The sequence below is a fragment of the Amblyomma americanum genome, chromosome 1 (genome assembly GCF_052857255.1).
Source record: "Amblyomma americanum isolate KBUSLIRL-KWMA chromosome 1, ASM5285725v1, whole genome shotgun sequence".
NCBI lineage: Eukaryota > Metazoa > Arthropoda > Arachnida > Ixodida > Ixodidae > Amblyomma > Amblyomma americanum.
The window spans coordinates 164,697,386-164,718,492 of NC_135497.1; the positions used below are offsets into that span (position 1 = coordinate 164,697,386).

The following is a 21,107-nucleotide window of genomic DNA, read 5'->3' on the forward strand; positions in this document are numbered from 1 at the left end:
ATACGAGAGCAGCCAACTATTTGGACCGACTCGAATTTTCCACAACGACGTGGGGCGACGCGAGCGGCGGGGGACTACGTCCGGGAACGACGGACAGTCCCGGCGCAAACAGGGCGTAGGGAAGCGAAAATAACGCAAAAGCGAGGCCACGTGCTTGACGAGTGGCTGGGAACGAATAATTCCTAATGTCACCGGAGGAAAGAAAAACCCACTGCGGGAGAAACTCCGAGAATAACGCAGCCTCGGTGCTGACAGGTTCAACCGCGCTGAGGCGACAGTTTGAGCAGATGAGCTCTCTTCCGAGAAAAGGCCGACGCTGAGTGCCGGCGACGCAAACCGACAGGCCAACCCAGGGTGGCGTCCGGCCTTTGCGAAAGCGCTGGCATACTTAGCAACCACAGAGTGCGCGCGATTTAAGTGGGTGGGCTCTCATTCGGCGCTACGCGCTGTATTGCGCACGTATACGCGTGTGCACCGCCAGTCTCGGGGTCGACGAGCAGGCACGAAGTGCCGCCGCGCGGCCATCCTACCCAGCCCGCGAATATCCCAGCCATGCTGAAAGCGTAATGAGAAGCGGCAGATGCGACAGCAGCTGTCACGAGTCAGCGATTCGCGGAGCTTGTCTCGCGAGGAGCGCAAATACGACGAGCGCGCATACCGTCGAGACGCGGCCGTTTTTCTCGGTGTTGCAACCCAGCTTAGCTGACTACGGCCAGCTGTGTGAGCCGACCTGTGCTGGCGGATGCTGACCGCTTCGCCTTCAGTTCGCGCTTATCTTGGATCGAAGCCCCCACCACGAAGGCTAGCAGACCCCTGTTAGTGCCTCCATGAAGAGGTTCCTTCCGAACGGGAGCTTGCATCTATGCAATAAATCCCCGGCGTGTAAACGTTTCATTAAACTACGTTGTCGTGCGAGCGTAGCACAGTTTTAGCTCCAGTTATATACGGGCAGAAAAGCAGGGTACATGTATTTCTTTTTGTTTGCTTTTGCTTACCCTTTAACGAACGCCCGATCTCCCTCCCCGCATGCAGGAACCTTCTTTCACATATCCATTAGAGCGTTGCTTACGTTCTTCCCATGCGCAGCCAGCGCAGGCGAAGGTATATGCGGCATACTTGTGTTGCGACTGGGTTATGCCCTCTGGGAAGGCACGACCTCTATATGTAGGTAAAGCACCGGCTTATATTACTTCACCAGATTGAGAATTTTCTCCTCGAAGCGTGCATCTCATAAACGATTATGTGCGAACAACCATGCTTCCAGAAGATAGTCTGCCGATTCACCGTTTTAACGTTAATCAGAAAACCTTTATTAATAGAACATTTTTTTTATTACGTGGTAAAATCTAAACGTGCGGAGTTTTACGTGAGCGAGCCACCGAAACAACGTCGTTGTAACTACAATTACGCCAACCTTCACGTCAATGAAAAAAGACTATTAGTGGCACGTTTCTTGCTGCAGTGCGGACGATGACGGTTTTAACCAAGTCGGAATGCAGCGGCTTGTTGCCACAGTCGTCTGGCACACCGGAGGGAAAAGTGAAAGGAGCAAATCTACGCTTATGTCTGGAACTTCACTCAGAAGCTCGTAATGTGCCTAAAGCAGACATTTTCGCCGCAGCCTTTAAAAAAAAATTGCAATGGCTGCCTGAAAAAAAATTGCGAGCCTTAACTGTCAAGTGATCCCCGCTGTTGGTGTTTCTCATAGAGGGCGCCTTAAGATGCATTTACTACATCTGTTGCAGACCAAGGGGTCGCACTAGGTTACCTGTCAGGTGCAGTACCAAGTCTTAAAAAGGCCTACAAGAAAATCAGAGTGACGCTACGAGCTTGCGCGATCACAAAACTGACGAGGGGCATGCCTCCCAGTGCTGCCACTTCGTGACATCGCTTTGACGGCCGCGTGGAAAACGATGAATGAAAGGTTCGCACTCTCAAACAAAACGCAAACGACAACACTAAAATGACAGCCTCCAATCTAGAAATAAATAGCGCCGCCGTCGGGGAGCGCTGTGCAAGGAATGATTACACCTGCGTTGCGGTCTCAAGTGTCGCCTCACAAAGCGTCCACCTCACTGTGAAATCGCGGTAATTTACACCCCGCTTACGTAAAGGCGTCCTGCAGCGATATATGGGTCGTCAGCCACGTGAGAAAGGCCCGCGCCAGCGTGAATCCCAATTTTCTCCAGCAACCAACTCGGAAAGGTGAAACACCCGCAGCGCGAGTGAGGCGCTCTGGCCCACTCGCGACAGTCACCGGCACCCCGTGCAGTCAGGTCGCGGGCGGGTGCGAGACGGGCGCTCCGAGACAGTGCGACTAGCCGCGCTGTGTCGGCCGCGCGGCACATGGCCTCGCCACCGGGGTCGCGAGACCAGGGCCCGTGGCGCGTGATTACCTCGTCGTCATAGATGGGGTACGGGTCCGCCAGTGGACGCGTGACAGCGGGCAAGCAGCGGCGGGTTGTCGAGAGCGGCGGCTCGGCGGCGAGGTCTGCGACGTGGACGAGCCGCGCACGCTGCTGCGGCGCTCACATCGTGGTGGCGCGGGATTGTCGGAAGACGGGCGACAGCTCGGGGGGCCCCCATGGGCGTCCCTCGTGCTCGGGACGGGGGGGTCGTCACACGGTCGGTGGGCGCCCAGCACGGGTCCCATACCACGAGCGGAGTTCGGCGGCTCCCGCCATGGGCGACCCGGGTCCGGACAGCGACATTTTCGAGGGCCGCGCGGGGGAGAGCGCTCCCCCCCCCCCCCCCCCCCCCCCCCTGCGCGCGCCTGCGCAGACAGAGCGCCGGGATCGATGGAAATGCGCGCGGGATGGAATGCGCCCCTTTCTCCCCTGGACCGGCTGGACCACGATGCTCCCGGCAGCGCATCGCCCGCGGCTATTTTAGGAAGGCCCGTCAGGACGTCGCGAAACAAAGAAAGCACTGCGCTTGTCTTGAAGCCGCGCCCGCAGGGATTCTTTGTTTGCGGCCCCGTTTCGCTTCGTTTATGGCCGGCCGATGCCCAGCGCGCGCCCGGGCCCCCTGTTTATCTGCTTACGGCGCGCGCTCGATGGACTCCAGGGGCTTCGGAGTCGGCGAGAAGCCCCGGCTTTACGACCGCAGTGCGGCCACCGCCGCCGGGGCTTCCTTGGCCTGCACTGGGTGAACCGGGCAGAACGGCTCTTCTGGCGCTTCTCTGACGGCGATGCTTTCGCTCGACCTTATTTGTCCGGCCCGCCAGCATGTACCTTGCTGAAAATAGCAGGCAATCACCTGTTTATAGGATAGTGACAAGAAAGAAAAAAAGGCAGTGGCGAAATTTCTGGCGTTGTCTCCAAGTCTTGCGTGATGAAGAATCTTGCGTTCATATATGTGACCAGTATAGGAAATAGCACCTTGAGCATTAGTAATCAACGGTGTCGAGAATATACGTCCGTCAATTGAGAGCTGACACAACACGGCCTGTTCCCTCCCAAATGACAATCATAAAACGAGGCTCCTCCTGTTGCCCCGAGGAGCTGTGGTGTGCGGTCTTGGTGCAGAGTGCAGATGCTCTGTGGGGCAGAGCGCAGCCAAAGTCGCATCTTGGTATGCGAAGGAATCAAGGGACAACGTAATTTTGGCAACCCCGAGAATGTTTTTCGCTGCGATAATTGCATGTCAGTACAATCTTCCCTTGTGAAACCTGCCAAACTAAGCTAATTTCTAATTGTTACAAAAGCAACCAATGTGCGTTTTAGGTGCCCTTGGTTAAGCCGCGTAGGTGCTGCCGTGGGCGTCTTTTTGCCGGGAAAAGCATCGAGCCACTGCTCCCCTGTCCGAAACGGTGCTGTACGCTTTAATCAAGGAACGTTTGGGAGACGTGTCATTTAGGTTAGCTTGTATTGCGCTATTTACATTTACATTCAAACTTAGCGATGAGAAAAATCATGATTTGTAATGCATGACCTGACTGGCCTGTAATGCAGGTAACTACGCGTCTCTTAAATGAACTAAAATGCTTTTTATATTAACACGTTTTACTTTTCTTTTTCAGTGAACAAAATCATTAAATACATTTTGGGTAAACAAAGCAGCTCCTGCCCGTGTAAGCAGCGGATCGGTAGAAACTTCGCAGGGCCTTTTTTTTTTTTTGTGCCGAATGCTGCATTGAACCGTGAATTCATTTCCATCAATTTTTTTTTTACCTCGTGGAAGATGTTACGTAAATAGGGATATTCTGGTTGTCAACCACGACATATAGTTGCACTGAAACAAGCATAAAATGATTTATTAATGCGAAAGCATTAGAAGGCTATGTTGACGCCGGAAGTGTCCGCAAAATGTGTCGCCGGAAGTTGGTCCCCTGTGACGTCACTGGGGTCCTCGTTCACTAATTATGATAGCGATAGTGATAGTTAGTGATAGCGATGATGATGATAGTAATGATGATTGTTAGCGATAGTGATAGTTGGTGATATAGGTGATGATGATAGCAATAGTGATAGCAACAGCAATCTGCGATATCGATGATGATGACAGTAGTGATGATAGTAATGATGATGATAGAGATATCAAAAAGTTCGTGGGTTCGAGTCCTGCAGAGGCCATGGGTTCGAGTCCTGCAGAGGTTGTGACGTCGAGTCCCGTTAAGTTCTTGGGAAATTAAAAATGGAGGGAAAAAGGGGAAAGGGAAAGGCTTTCGTATTTCCGCTCTTAAGCAGACTTGGGTGCAATCCCGTAATTTTTTCAATGCGGCTTAAGAACAACAACAAAAAACAGCACAAAATATAGAAAAATCGACCAAAGAAGACCGTTTGGAGAGACGAACCCCAAATAATGAGCCGTTCATGCTTCCATGTTTAACGGGAGTGCACAGGAAAGAAAATAACTAAATACAAGGTGGTTTAACAGAAAAAAGAAGACCTTTGTGTTGTATATCAGGGCATTTAGGTTTGAAAATCTGGTTCACTTAGATCCCGGTTACTTTCGGCGGTACATCTAAAGCTGAATCATGAGTTTCAAATTTTGTAATCATATCCGCGATACTAAGCGTTCGGCAGAAAAACGAACCAACGGTTGCATAAAAAAAGTTACTTTAGTCGGTTTAAGGTGTACCTTACCGCTCTATTACGAGCGACACAGGTTTTCGCCTTTCTCAAACGAAAAAAAAAAGAAACAGGCTACATGTACTCATTATTTCAGCGCCATTCCATCAATATAAAAAAATAATGGAAGTTATATCTTAATTGTTACATGCGGCACTGTGGCGCAGTTTCAGGACTGGGAATATCACGTTTCACACGATTCATTTTGCATCGGTGAACGCGGTTACGTGAGAGCGTTTGATAGCGTGCTTTATAAAAAGCAGTAGCTCTCTGCCAGCCGAGGAACGCATAAAACAAAGGCTTTTGTGCTTTGTGCTTTTACAGATGATCCGCATTCAGAGTAGTGCTTCCGCAACATGGATAGAAACACGATATGTGGCTTTTTGTTGCATCGCCCTGAAAAGGTGGTTAACCCAACGAATTAAGCAGCAGCTGTCAACCGGACTTTTTCACTCTTTTTTTTTTCGTTTGAAGTTTTGTTTGAGGTGGAGAAATGGCGAACCTGTTGTAATGCTGCCACATAGTGATATTACTGCGTTGCAGCGCGACAACGTACGGTGGTCGTCTTCGCGTCTACTGAATGCACTGTGCTAAATTTCTCTATCGTTGTGACATTGCGAAGCACCTGCATTTTGCCCTTGAGGTCATCTGGCAGAAAATGCCGCTGACCTCCTGCTAGGACGTCTTCGCTGCATGAATGAATGGTTCACACCGGCTAGAACGGTGGCACCTGTTCTCATCATAACGGCTATCCCCCTCTAAGCTTTGGGGCTCGCAAACGTACGCACCTGCGGAAAGAAGTTCTACTTCCTTTGAAGAGCTAATTCAAACAGCAGAGCTGCTTGATCATTTGAGTGTCAAAACTGTACATATGTACTGTGGAGCCTGTCTGCGGACCTCGCATGTACTGCGTGCGTTCTCATATAGTGCAGATAATATATAATGGAATTAGTATTGCATCGCATTTGCCAAAAGTAGCAAAGCTGCGTAGTTTGTTTCTCAGTCGCATAGTGGATCAGTTATGGCACCCATTAAGCTCTAAATCTTCATAAGGTAAGGAGAGCCTGCTTCTTCACCATTCAAGGCCTTTTCAGCTATAGGGAGGCTGTAAAGACTTCGCTAAGTGAGTGAGAAGAAAACCATGGAGCCTTGTTACTTTCGGCAAAGACGGTGCGTTATGGAATAATATAGTTTACAAAATGACGCACTATCGATAGTAGAATTGCAATTAATCTTCTCCTATGAACTGAAACATTTTTTCTTGGCATTTACTTGCGATGCACGGCGTATGGTTACTGGGTGCAACCAAACTGTTGCCGTACAGCCATCATCTCTCCAGCCTTGATCCCAAACACTACCGCTCGGACAGCAGCGACGCCATACCAGTGTTTTACGCAGACTGGCCGTCTCATTTATGCAGCGGTACGTGCTCCGTCGTACGGACCCTCCTGGCTGTAATTTGTGCCAGCTCCCTGAATCTGTGGACCGTGCACCATGTGTTTGCCCCAAATGCGCGCGTGAACGGGGTACGTTATAGCCACCGCCTTGACCCGTCCGTCTAGAAACAGGCTGCTAACTGAGGACGCCATACTATACCCGCGACCGGACTCAGAAATCCGCTTGCCAAGCTATCCGGACCTTACTCAGCTTTTTTTTTTACGCAGCACGAGACTCCACTACCGGCTATGAACAGGCTGGCCACGTAGCCGGCCTGTTAATAGGCTCATGCTTTGCCTTTGTCGTCACCGATCATTAGCCTATCCCTCATCCACCCTAAAACTAACTCACTGGTAGTCTTTCAGTGCGAAACCACCACTTCACGAGGTCTCACCGAGTTCGTGCGACACTTCACTTCTAGGGTGACTTCGGCCAAATCGTAAATAAATAAACAAAATACTGCCGCAACTGGGATTCGAACCGCGAACAGATAAGCATCGGTGGCCATGGCACGAGAGCACTATGCTATCGGCGCAGCCTATCACGCCTGGTGCTAAACTGCAACACACTCTGGCGCTGTGCATTGCACGTCGTCATCTTCTTCAACTAATCCTACTATCGAACTAATATCGTCGCCAGACGTGCCGACTACCCAGCGGAGCAAAACCTTGAGCCAACCAGGATAAACACATCATGCTTTCGCACGTCTACTAGCTTTAACTACGTTAAAACGCCACCACTTTTTTGCAATTCCTATAAATACAGGTCTGGAACGATCATGCACCACCCTGATCAAGACTGTCTCCAGTCGAAACGTCAGTAAGCCCTTGTTATGTCTATAGGCGTGCCATTCTAATCCATATATATAGTTAAAACTTGATTTAATGAAGTGAAGAGCAACCACGAATTTGTTCGTTAACTCGGGAAATTTGTAAAATCGAGGAAAGCATTTTTCCGACTTTCGAAATCTAAAATTGTAATCTAGCGGCACACAAAAGTTTTCCCGGGGTCACATTTGCAGGCAACCCGCGCCTGCGCGCGTGAAAAGCACGAACGCAGCCCGAATCGCTTGTGCGGGAAAGCGCCATATGGCAAAACGGATTCGAAGCCAACGCGGGAAGCGCCGCCGACTGCCGAGTCCTTTGTTCTATGCTGTGGCGCAGCTTGGTGCCCCGTAAAAACGCAACTTCAGCGCCTACATGCTACTACTGACACGCTGCCAACAAGCTGCAAGACATTGCGGGCAAAATAAGTGATTTGGTTTATGAAGGTTTAACGTCCCAAAGCGACTCAGGCTATGAGGGACGCCAAAATAAGTGAGAAAAAACCTTTCTTTACTAATTTATTCCTGGAAAATCTTCGTTCAACCAGGTTTACTGGTCGCTTGTTACGTTATATCGAGTTATTGAGCACACTAAACCTTATGGCACTTGCCAGGGAATCAAAATTTCTTCGTTAGATCAGGAACTCCGTAAAATCGAGTTTCAACTATATATATATATATATATATATATATATATATATATATATATATATATATATATATATATATATATATATATATATATATATATATATATATATATATATATATATATATATATATATATATATATATGTGTGTGTGTGTGTGTGTGTGTGTGTGTGTGTGCGTGTGTGTGTGTGTGTGTGTGTGTGTGTGTGTGCGTGTGCGTGCGTGTGCGTGCGTGTGTGCGTGTGCGTGTGTGTGTGAGAGAGAGAGAAAGAGAAGGAAGCCGACAGCCACCGAAACCGAGTTGCATAGGGGAATGAATGTTTCTATTTTTGTTAATTTGTGGTGCTGATGAATGGGAGAATAATACTTTATTCTGTCGCTTAAACGCAATTAATTATAAAGCACAAGAATATATAAATATAGTGAAGAGTCCATTTATTGATGAGTCACGGCGACCAGTTAGGTTGCAGGAGGACAAGACAGCCAGCCAGAGGCAGCAGCCTCAGCCCGGGAGACTCGCGCTCTAGCCACCAGCGATGATGACGAAGCGCGGCAGTGCTGAGACGCCCTAATCTTCTTCTTGCAGGGGCCCCGGCGGGAAGGAGTATCCGTCCTGGCGAATTACGGCTCGAGCCGGCTAACGTGGACAACCTGGCGAACACGGCGGTGATGGTCCGAGGAAGGTGTGACCGATTCAGCGAGGCGGTTGACGGGAGGCATGCGTTGAACGACTCGGTAAGGGCCGTGGTACTTGGTAGAAAATTTGCTGTCCGCAGGAACCGAAAGCCAAACGAGGGAGTCGGCGGGTAACATCGGAGCAGGCTTGGCATTGTCGTGCAGGTCTTTGCGGTAGTCTTGGGTGTCGGAAGGAAAAGTGTGAGCCAACTGACGGCACTCCTCAGCTTTTTGGGCGATGCCTGAGATAGCTATTTAGTCAGAATAGCTGTGTACTCTAGCAATGCATAGGATAGCTGTGTATTTCATATATATTGAGTTGAGATAGGAACGATGAACCAAAAGCTATATACTTATAAAATAAGTTAATACAGGCTAAAAACCATAACAAAGCTGTGCTAACGTTTCGACTGGAGACCAGACTGGTCCCCAATCGAAGCGTCAGTGCAGCCTTGTGTTTTCAAGGGTGTGTCAGCCTATCATGTCCAGCATTCATGGACAAAATTTGGAACATTAGATTATTATAAGGCACTGTTGTAGAAATATCGGAGGTAATGGTTCATTCTTCCGATGAATAGCTTTTAAAGTTTTTCCATCGCTCACATAAAGGAGTAAAGACTACCATCGAAAATCAATAGAGAACGTTTTTGATGATAGCAAAAACGTTAAAGGAGTATGGACACCTAAGTTTGGCGGCATGTTTTATTCTCTACAATGATGCAGAGGATACTACTACGCATGAATCACCGTGTGATATTCGCCTACCACCGCTAAATAATTTATAATCCAATTTTTTTCTGTCATGCTGTTCCGGTTTCCGTTTCAACAGCCGAACGATGGCTGTGACGTCAAAGGGTGCTTTTGTGTAACGTGAGGCATAGAAAAACTTCCATATAATCTCTGCTTCATAATTTCAATTTACTGCAGTGCTGCTCCCTTGCTGCGGCGGCCACCATCCCCGCCCTTGGACTGCACAGCCAGCAACACGCAGCCTTCCTGGGCTCCTCCACCACGGCGGAGTTGATGGGGATCCGTCTCGGGCTGGACCTGCTGCTCACCCTCGGCCCTCCGCCGCCCAGGAGTGCTCTGCTGTGCGACTCCCGCGCCGCCCTCAGCCGCCTGCAATCTAACGGCCGCGGTACCCCACTAGTGCGGGAAATTCGCTCGCGCATCGAGCGCCTCGCGCAGAGAGGTTGTGCCGTGCGTGCACAGTGGGTGCCCGGTCACTGCGGCATCGCAGGCAACGAAGAAGCTGACGACCTCGCGACCGCTGCACACCAACTACCTGCCAGCGATCTGCCCCTTGCGCTGGAGGACGTGCGTGCGGCCATCCACGACCATCTCCGAAAGCAGTGCACCCCGACCCACGCTTCGCGGGAGGTGAGCGCATCGACACTGTCACCGGCTGTCGCGCACTTACACGGTCACAATGTGCAATGATCCTCCGCGCGCGCATTGGATGCGTGTGGCCCGGGGAACGACGGGTGCGTCACGGAATCGCGACGAGTGATGTGTGAGACGGATACGGTGCAGTGGAAACACTAGAACACCTGCTCCTTCACTGTGCCGCGCTCGCCGATGCTCGTCGCGATATGCTCGCGGCCTATAGGGCGCAGGGCATACTACCAGACTCCATCAAGACGCTATTGTGGCCGCAGGGCAGTGCGCGCACCCGTGAGCGAACTTTGGTGAGCCTCTGTGCATTCCTCGAACACACGGGCTTCACGTCCCGTCTGTTCTCCGTCAGGTAGTTACACGCAGTGACCGAACGCTCCGCGAGTTCTACCTTGAACGATTAATAACTGGACGCCCCACTCCAGTTGTAACCAACACAGTGCTGTGCGCGTGTGTGATTTAATTCCTCTAAAATGAACTAATCACGCGCACAACCTGGACACATTTCTTATTGTGTAAATAGTTTGTACATATTACTTCTCCCCCTATCCTCTCTTCCTGTCCCCTCACCTCTTTCATTTCATTTCTCCATTCTGCCTGCTATCCTTTATTTCCGCTGCCCCAGCTCAGGTGCTTCAGTATCGATGGCAGATGCCGGGACTAGCAAAAATCTTTTCCTTCCTTTTTACTATTATTTTTAATAAAACCACTACTAATACTGCAGTGCTGAAGCCAGCCTTCCTCAAGAGCCGGAATGACAATAAATGTGGAAGCAGCGATTATATTGCATTTTTTTTTTCATCTTTCGCGTCACCTGTAAGCGCACGTGTACGTCACAGTCCTCATTCGTCTGTTGAAACCAAAACAGCACGAAAAAGAAATGCGATTATGAATTACTTAGCGGTCGTATGATAATACCAGGTGGTAACCCATGTATAATCATGCCTTACGCATGAATACTGTTGTATCCCGTACCGTTGGGGAACTGCCCGGTCCGACTGCCCGGAGCAGCCGGAGCACCACCACGTCAAGCACCCGCCACGTACATACTTCGACCAACTCCCCTTTTATTCCAGTTCAATGATGAATATATATACAGATGTGCGAGTCAGCTGACCAGATAGGGCGCATGCCTAGCGCCACCTAGTTTATACAAACATAACTACAGAATACAATACCACATTATTCCCCCTCAAAAGAGTTAGCAACTAACACTGGAAAAACACAATAAACACTCAATGTCTTTCATAGTCTTTAAACCACACTGGTGGTCTTCTTTGTCTCGTCGAATGCCTCAGTCCTGGAACGTCCCTTTCAACTGGCGTCTGAACAGATGGCTGCTGGGGTGGGTCGTGGTTCTCCTGCTGTGGTTCGCCAAGTGGTTTTGCTGATTCAGGCGAACAACTTTTCGGAACTGTAGGTGGTGGAACTGGTTGGGGGCAAGGTACCAGCCGACTCCGATTCCATGTGCGGCCATCATTGAGCTTGTAGGTATCTTGACCACATTGGTCCACAATGGTGAATGGACTCGAGTAGCTCAGAGCGCCCTTAGGCACGTGACCAGGCAACTTGACTCTCACCGGTTGACCTGTTGTTAATGGAGAGTACTTTGCAGCTCGTCGACGGTCAGTGTAAGTCTTACTTGCTTGTTGCCTTTGTGCTACTCTGCTGTGGATGGACTTCATCGCTGCCTGCGGATCTTGAAAAAACTCTTTACCTGGCGCTCCTACAAGATCAAGTTTTGTTCTGGGATGACGGCCGTGAAGAAGGACGGAAGGCTTCACTCCTGTGGTCGCATGCGGTGTGAAACGGTAGACTCCCAGGTATTCGGTGATAGCTTCCTTCAAAGGCCGATGTTCTTGTGCGCAGACTTGAACGTACTCTTTGAGTACTCGATTAAACCTCTCTACCTGCCCGTTAGCTTGCGGATGATAGACTGCCGAATACGTATGAGCGATGCCACGTTCTTTGAGGAAACTGTCAAACTCCAAGGCTGTAAACTGAGCACCATGATCACTCACAATCTCGTCTGGATATCCTTCCCTGCTGAAGATGCTTCGCAGAAAGGAGATGACTGTTGCAGTTGTCACCCTTGCTGAGAAACAAACCTCAGGCCACTTGCTGTAGTAATCGATGGCTGTAATGGCAAAACGGCAATCTGCCGGCACTTCGGAAAAAGGGCCCACAATATCGATGCCTAGCTTCTGCCATGGTGCAGATGGGAATGCAACTGGCTGCAGAGGTGGTGTCACGGGTTTTGCAGACTTGTCAACAGATTGGCATACCGCGCAGGATGCAATGAATTGTTCTACTTGCTTGCACATAGCAGGCCACCAGTATTGCTCACGTAGTCGCTGCTTTGTCCTCGTTATTCCCGGATGAGACTCGTGGGCTGCGTCAAGAAGCCGTGCTACGAGGGACGAAGGTACTACAAATTTGTCACCACGAAGCAGGAGGTCTCCAACGACTGAGAGCTCAGTTTGCACCCGGTAGAACGGAACTGCTTCGGCAGGCAACATCTTCACTGCGGGCCATGCCGATGTCACCCACTTTATAACCTGCTGCAGCAACGGGTCCTGCATCGTTTCAATGACAAGCTCTTCATGAGTAATGCATGTTGAGACAACACAAACAGTCTCTTCTTCCTCTTCCTCCACACGACCTGGAAGGGGCATCCTTGAAAGAGCATCAGCAACAGTATTCTTGTCACCCTTGTGAAATTCAATCGTGAAGTTGTATGCCAACAGCCTGGCGTGCCACCTCGCAATCCGGAACGGTCGGCGACCTACTCCCTTTGTACTAAGGAGTGTGACCAGAGCCTGGTGTTCGGTGCGTAATATGAATGAACGACCCCAAAGGTACACTCTCCAATATTCGCATGCCCACAAGCAAGCAAGGGCTTCCAATTCCCCTACAGAATACTTCTGTTCCTGTGAAGTAAGCCTGCGAGAAGCAAAAGCAATCGTCACCAGTTCATCATTCCTTGTCTGTTGCAACACTGCTCCCAAGCCAATGGATGAGGCATCCGTAGTGACAATAATGTCACCCGCAGGATCAAATAGCTGTAAACATCTTGTGGCCAGGGAACATTTCAGTTGCTCGAAACAAGCTTGTCTTGCAGGGTTCCATGTGAATGTGGCATTCTTACGTAGCAACTCTCGAAGAGGCTCGACAACCACCGCATAGTCAGGTATAAATTTGGCGTAGTAGCCTACCATGCCCAAGAATGAGCGCAGAGTACCGACATTTGTTGGGGCTGGCACAGCCTTGATGGCGTCAATGTTACTTTGTAAAGGGCGTATTCCCTTGTGACTGATCCTGTGACCAAGGAAGTCGACTTCTTGCACATTAAAAATGCATTTGTCATTCAACTTCAATCCAGCCTTTGCAATCAAGTGCAAAACTTGTTTCAAATTCTTGAAGTGCTCTTCACGTGTGCTTCCGTACACAATGACATCATCTATGTAGCACAAAGTGTTTTTGCAGTTCTGCAAAATAGTGGCCATCATTTTCTGAAACGCAGACGGTGCTGATGCAAGACCGAAACAGACGCGCTTGAATCTGTACAGTCCACTATCGGTTATGAAGGTAGTCAGTTCCCTTCTTTCAGGGCTTAGCAGAACTTGGTGATATGCAGCTGCTAAATCAATCTTTGAAAAGTAATTTGCGCCATGAAGTTTGTGCAATATTTCTTCCGTGTGCGGCAGTGGAAATTTGTCAACGACAATCGCTTTGTTTGGTTCGCGCAGATCGACACAAATTCTTATCTTGCCGTTTTTCTTTGCTACTACTACGATTGGAGACACCCATTCAGACGTGTCAATCTTTTCTATGACATCTTCTTGCTCAAGGCGCTGCAGCTCTTCGCGTACTCGGTCTCGCATTGAAAATGGCAAACGCCGCAACTTAGCAACAACAGGCGTGATTCCTTCTCTTATCTTGACCTTATGGACAAAATTTGTTGCAAGCCCTAACTTGCCATCAAACAAGTGCGGAAACTGGCAAAACAGTTCACGGTCAAGGCCTTCTGGCGCTTGCGTAATATGGGTGCATTGCAATGACGTACCGTTGATTTGCAGACGCAGCGTTTCGACAGCGTCGATGCCGAGAATGTCAGTACCGTCCTTGACGACGTAGAAGAGAATGTCGGCCTGCCGATCCTGGAAGATGACTGGCGCCGTGAAACACCCCTCGATGGTTATTCTGCGGCGAGAGAAATCGTAGAGTGACGCTGATGTTGGCTGCAAAGGGAAGCGTTTCAACCTTGAATACGTGGCGTTCGACAGAATGGAGACAGCAGAACCCGTGTCTACGAGGAAACGTATAGGAACATCTTGTACGAAGACTTCTGTGTGTATCCCTCCTTTGCACTGCCGGTCGAGAAGCAACACGTTGAGATCGCCGGATGCACTGCAGGTGTCGACTTCTCGGACAGCAAGGGCCCTTTCGTCAGGCATGCCGCTTCTACAGACACGCTGAAAATGTCCTCGTTTGCCACATTTGCTGCAAGTTTTCCCCCCGCGCCTTGCATGTCTTGGAATCTGCAAGATGCCCTGAAGACCCGCAACGGAAACAGGACTTCGGCTGCTGCGAACGCGGTAACTGCGTTTCTGAGCGGCATGGCATCCGATGTTTTTCGACCTTTTGAACGCTCGCAGCCGATGACTGCAGCTCAAGTGAGTATTTCGTGGCTTCTTCGATACTGTTTGCAATAGCCAGTGCGCGTTCAAGAGTGAGCGAAGTGCCTTCAAGCAGTAAGCGTTCCCGAAGAACAGGGTTGCACGTTTTCGCTACAAGTTGGTCACGAATAAAATCGTCAGCCTGCTTACCGAAGTCGCAACTTAATGCCAGCTCACGCAACGCCGTGACGAACGCTGTTGCAGTCTCCCCGGGCAGTTGGGTGCGTTGTCCGAACCGATGCCGCTCCACGACGACGTTCGTTTTAGAAGTGAAGTAAGCGTCCAACGTAGCCACCGCTGCATCGTACTCGTCGCTCGTACCGCTTCCTTCCTTTCCTTCTGTAGGCGGCGTCGACGATTTCTCCTCCGGCAACGCGTAGTACAAGCGTTGGCCTTCCACACCCAAACAGTGTAGCAGCAAAGCTTTACGGCGCGCAGGTGGGTGAGCGTCGCTCCCGGACGCCAGGAGATAGTTCTTGAAAAGGCGGTGCCACTGCGTCCAAGGAATGGCGGGCTTCCCGGGCGTCGGCAGGAACTCGGGCGGTTGATGCAGGCTCATTGCTTCCGCGTTCGGTTACTTCACCACTCGTCGCCAACTGTTGTATCCCGTACCGTTGGGGAACTGCCCGGTCCGACTGCCCGGAGCAGCCGGAGCACCACCACGTCAAGCACCCGCCACGTACATACTTCGACCAACTCCCCTTTTATTCCAGTTCAATGATGAATATATATACAGATGTGCGAGTCAGCTGACCAGATAGGGCGCATGCCTAGCGCCACCTAGTTTATACAAACATAACTACAGAATACAATACCACAAATACAAACAAGATAACACACCAAAAAGTTCGATATCTATACTATAAAAGGCAAGCCTGCCGACGGGAGATCTGCGGATATATTGATCGTTATAGTTAAATCTTACAATATATGAAAGAATTGCGTTCATAAACTCTTTATCGTTGAAATATACTTTTTGTCTAGAATTGCTGGGTATGCTGTAAGTGTTTATATACCAGAAGTCCAAGCTAAATGTAACCAACCGTCTGCTCAAGAATCATGGATGATGAAGTTCACTGATCAACGACCACGGTCAAATATTAACAAAGGATGTTTCGGGAGCATTACGGCTCCCTCGTTCACAATGAGGCTACCGGCCTCATTGCCGGAAGCCTCATTATGAACAAGGCAGCCTTGGCGCTTCCAAAAAGTCATCATTTTTTTACCACGGTCAATGACCATTGAATTTCGTCATAAATGTAACCAAGCTTTTAGAAAAGACGAAGTGTCCTAGCCCCGTGAAACCCACTGAGGGTTGTTCAGAGTCGCGTGGCCTGGTCTGCGGTATTTTTCACGTCCTTAAAATTTAATTATTAGGTAATCCTACTTTGCTAAGTGTTTAAATATTGATTTGAGGAGCAAAGTGTCAATGGAAAAGTTGTGGATCGTTTCGAAAAACTGCTAGCAGCGCTGTTTCCATCAAGGTACGATTTACGCAGCTTCATTTATTGGTCTTAAAAGAAACCTACCACGTGACCAGCTGCTGGCTCACATCTCTGCCCCAGTGTGCACGCAAAGGATCATTGGGGAGAGCACTTCAGATAAAACCGGATTTTGTTCTCTAAGGCGCGTGTCGGAACGTTGAAGTGGCACCGTTGCCGCGCGGAAGTTTCTTTTTTTTTTTTACTGTGCGAGCTATTGTCTAAGGCCGGTAAAAAAACTTTTCCGTAAACGTTTCTTTGGTGCGAACGTTTCACTCAGCCGTTTTTCAAAACGATCTACCACTTTTCCATTGAAAGTTTGCTCCTCAAGTCAATAATAAAAAAATTGGCTAATTAGTCTTGACTGATGAACTTTGAAGACTGAATAAAAATACTGTAGACTAGGTCACGCGACTCTAAACAACCCTCAGTTGGTTTCACACGGCTAGGACATTCCGTGTTTTATTTAGCTGGGACACCTGATATACAAAGTATCCGCTGTGGTTCAGGCTTCATCGTGAATGGTCCACCTAATGGGTGCTCATACGACGGCTACGTATCGATGTGACGCTAAGCACCTGAAGATATAAGCATAAAGACTGTTCGCCTTTGGTTGAGGCCCGATGGAGCGTATTGTGCACAGAGTGCATTAGTCGTCGAATGAAACGCGAACCTTGGAGATGGCGGCTCTTCATGTATTTGATGCAGTATAGTGCTTTCCGCAAAGCATTTTAAAGGAAAAAGAGGTTTCAGATAAAAGCTGTAACAGCGTTATACTAGTTTCTTACGTCTGAGCGTCTCTCGAAGCATGTTCGCTTCATTACGGCAAAAAATTCCCCGAAGTCTATGAGCTTGCAATCTCGGTTTTTATTCTTTGCCTGTACATAACGTGCGTGGCGCGATATTTGTGGCTGCAGATTACAATCTTTCGGCTCTGCCCAGATCACTGTTTAATCGAAGGCGGCTTTTATGCCTTAGCGATGGCACCACAGAGGTGCTCGAGCAGCCGATGCACTCTAAACAGAAAGGAGTAAAAAAGGCAGTAAGCTGTCCTCTAACGCACCCCCTTTTATGAAAGGGTGTGCGCAAGAGGACAGCTTATTCAAGTTACTGGCAGGCTCATTTTACATAAGAGCATTATGTGAGTGGGGCAGTATACACGTGAATTCAGAAAGCATTAGAGCAAAACAACGATTGAAGAGAAACGTTATATAATAGATAGCAAGAGAGATTCAGCACAATACAAGCAAATTTTAAAAGTCGTTATACAGGTTTCAAAAATGCGGCAAGATGGAAATTTAACATGATTTTACACCTAACTTAACAAGGGCACACTTTCTTTCATATTAGACAGCAGCAAATTTCTTTTCTGGTAAAACCACATAAAACCAAGATATTAGGTGATTATGATGCTTATCATATCTCGAAACGTGGCAGGATTTCTGGTGTTTGTAACTTCGTCAGGAAGGCTATTCCAAAGGCTTATGGCACGTGGCAAGGAATACAAGTTAAACGATTTAGTACGACCAAAAATGCGCGTAAAGCTGTTTTGATTGTGCAGGCGATGTGATGTACGACAAGGCTGTGACAAAGGCAGAGTGTGACTGTGAACACTGAAAACCATTTTATGAAATAAGCAAAGGAGTGCAACTGTACGACGCGATTCTTAAGACTCAAGTGATAGAGATAACTTGATGTTAGTGACGCTGGAATGACGGTTATAATCGCGAGCGATGAAGCGTGCGGCACGGTTCTGTATGGATTCGAGGCTACGTGTTCGATATACTTGGTGAGGTGACCAGATTGGTGACTCAAATTCAAGTTGCGGACGAACAAATGTCCGGTAAGCCAGTTTTCGAGTGTCAGATGGTGCACCATAGATATTACGTTTTACTCCTCTTTCACTCCCGTATAGGCGTATTAGTGCTTAGAGTGCAGTTCAGCACAGTGAGCTGATCTATTTTCAAACTCGATACCTACTTCTAGTGATCTCTATTCTGTGAAATGTGCTGCGTCTATGTTTGCCACTGTTAAGCATAGTCCCAGGAAGGAAAAAAGACGGCAAGAAAACGTGCCTTCCCCCCACTAGAAAAGCTTGCTGCGTCGCGCATGTTTTCTGTGCTCAAAAACATGTTGCATTTATTAAGCTGTCATTGCTTGTAATTAAAGAATACGAGACAACAATTTGCAAACTTGGCGCCTCCGTTCAGGCGCTATTGGATCAGCGGTGGAGCTCCTTTGACTGAAATGGCCTTCAAGATTGATGCTAAAGGGCCTCAGTTCATTGAACAATGTTAACAGCAGCACTGTCATCTTAAATCGGGAAGCGCGTAGGTGCTCCGTCGGTAACACCACCAAAGCCCTTAGGCTCGTTATCAGCGACGACCGCCGAAGGATGGCGCCCAAGTTCACTCTGTCTCGGTGACTGGCTTTCAAGCCAAGCTGAACAGCTCAGCTATTTCAACCGAGTGCCGTCACCTCGGCTTTTTTGTAGTCTTCTTTTTCTATCAGCAATCGTACCGCATGTAACATGAAGAAAGCCTCATTGATGAGTACTCTGAGCTTCTCTGTTCAAAGGCGACGCAGTAGCCAAGCCAGCGAGCCATTGGAGGGCTGGAATGTTACTTCTGTTCGTTGTCCTTCCAGGCAAGCAGATGACTTATCATAAAAAGAGCATTCGTTTGAACTGGGAAGGCTTCAGCGCAAACAAGAAACAAGGATTCAGAGAAAGTTCGCGCCATTGACAATATGTTGAACCATCTTGCCCAAGCCCCTCTCCTGATTCAGTTCAAACCTCCACAAATAAAAAAAAAATGTGTCAACTTTTGTGAACCATAATGAGGTCCACTGCTAATCAGTCTACTATTGGTGAACACCGATTCCAGACTCTTAGAGAGCAGGCAACGGCGCGGACGGACAGGAAAACTCTCGAAACCACGGTTCTCGTAGCCCTCGTCGCCCTCCTGTTCGCTCACTTTCTCCCTATGCAAAAATATTGCTCTCTCTCGAGGAGGCTGGTTTGAGAGTAGTCTGCTCTTGCCGACCGCCACCGTCCACCGCGTGCATGCGAGATGCTGCCTAGTGTTCATATATGTATATGCTATATATGGGAGCCAATGACGTCGGACGGAATTCGCGATGTCGTCCATAGTGTAGGTGAGCCATTATTGGCTGAGATGCTTCTTGCCCTGCCTACCATATTTTTTTCGAATATGTGCTGATCATAGTAAACAGTCTTTTCTCCTGACAGCCTTCACGACAACCACGTGAGTGGGCTGTGCACACAAATGGCCCAGTAGTAAAAAAAGTAAAGTTTTGGAAGATTTGTTGACATTATGATGACACGCGGAAAGGTTTTGCTGCTCTTCTAAATAGTTAACGACAGCACCCTAGATTTATCGATTGTCCACTAAGTTAACGATATTCCACTTTATTATGATGCTGTACTACATTGATGATACTGTACTAGATATGTTACGCTGGGAAGAAAGGTAAGTGAAAGATAGCGCCATAAACTCATAATAAGGATTCGGAGCTTTAGGAACTTGCCGGTAAACGCATAAATGGGAGATTTTAGTACGCGCCTGCCTTTCCTGGTTGCACAAAGTTTTGATAAATCCCCCCCACCCCCCCTTCTCCACTACTTCCTCTTTTCCACAGAGAGATTCGCCAGGATGAGGAAAGAAGTTTGACACGAAAGATTCTTGCATCGCAAGCGCTGAACAAGCAGACGACTCAGCAGCGATCACCTGCTGCATTGGTCTGATATAGTGCATGGTCAGCCTTGCGTGATGTCAACTGCGTAGACGCAGCAGATGGAAGACCGTCTACAGATCTAGGCTGGGATTAGAGACAGTATTGAAAGACAAAACTGAGAATTTCTGGATGTTCCGCAGAACAAACGTGTTGCTTGGAGAGAATTTGACTGCGCCAGTTGAAGATGTGAACACCATGTGTTCTTAAAATTCAAGATTGCTCCATTAATCTCACGTAACTTGGAACTATATTTTTCAAAATATAAGGCTGCGCTTGCGGTGCGGGAAACAGAAGGTTCAAGCGTGAGAACATTGTGTTGTAAACTAGTGCAGCGTGCCGGTAAGAGTGACCTGCCGTGCTGGAGCAATATGACCAATCGTGCTCTGTCCTTTGTAATAGGCAACATGAAAAGGTGGACTTGATATAATGCTTGATTCTTATTGCAGTTAGCATCTTGCTAAACAATTAGGCATTGCCGAAGACGCTTACTCATTGTTGTTGTAGCGCCTTTTTTCTTCTTTTTGAGCTTTAAATTATTGTCTCTGCTCAGTTCTTTTAGTGTCTAGATTTCCTGGCCTAGTGATTACTATGTTACAGATTACTTCTGCATCTCTGAAAACGTCCCCTTGAATGATAATGGAAACAGGAGAACTTATATCAAGGTAGGTACCCCTTGCAGCCTTTCAATAAGTTCTACTCAGATGATATAAAATGGCTTGGTCATTAAACCCGAAACAAACATGTTAAGATCAGCTTCAGACAATTACAGCTATTATAACATTTCTTGTCCCTGTAAGTATTTTGGTAATCTTTTCACTAATTTCCCTGAAAAGCATGTTAGGAAAATCTGTAATCAGAAATTAAGAATCTGGTCACCGTCTTGACAAGGGTCTGCAATGGTTTGACGAGGGTCTGGTTTTGGCACAGTTGTATTGAGATTTTCCGAATTAGTACTTAGTCAAACCTCTAAACAGCAGGGCTGGGCACGATACTTCACTAAAAGTATGTTCGATACCGATACCTGATACCCTCAAAAATTATATTTCCGATACCGATGCAAGACACCGAACTGAAATTTATTTCCGATACAGATACTCGAAACGTAACGGCAATATTTCGGTACACTACCCAAATCGCT

General features: G+C 48.3%; 2 protein-coding genes across 7 annotated transcripts in view; one reads left to right on the plus strand and one right to left on the minus strand.

The window, feature by feature from the left end:
- LOC144114114 (uncharacterized) overlaps positions 1–10,342 on the plus strand; it is a 169,603-nt gene extending 159,261 nt beyond the window's left edge. The window contains exons 4-5 of the mRNA XM_077647616.1: positions 8,570–8,718; positions 9,586–10,342. Of these exons, the coding sequence (XP_077503742.1) occupies positions 8,570–8,718; positions 9,586–10,098 (662 nt within the window). The 3' untranslated portion in view covers positions 10,099–10,342. The remainder of the gene's footprint in view (positions 1–8,569; positions 8,719–9,585) is intronic.
- Positions 1–21,107, minus strand: part of LOC144114112 (prolyl endopeptidase FAP-like) — a 377,138-nt gene that overhangs the window by 195,551 nt on the left and 160,480 nt on the right. For 2 of the 6 annotated variants that reach the window (XM_077647615.1, XM_077647614.1), the window contains exon 1: positions 2,397–2,525. The exons of the other annotated variants lie outside the window; for them this stretch is intronic. The gene's annotated coding sequence lies outside the window, so the exon portion shown is untranslated. Of the gene's footprint in view, positions 1–2,396; positions 2,526–21,107 lie in introns of those variants that run through there. 6 annotated transcript variants of the gene reach the window in all.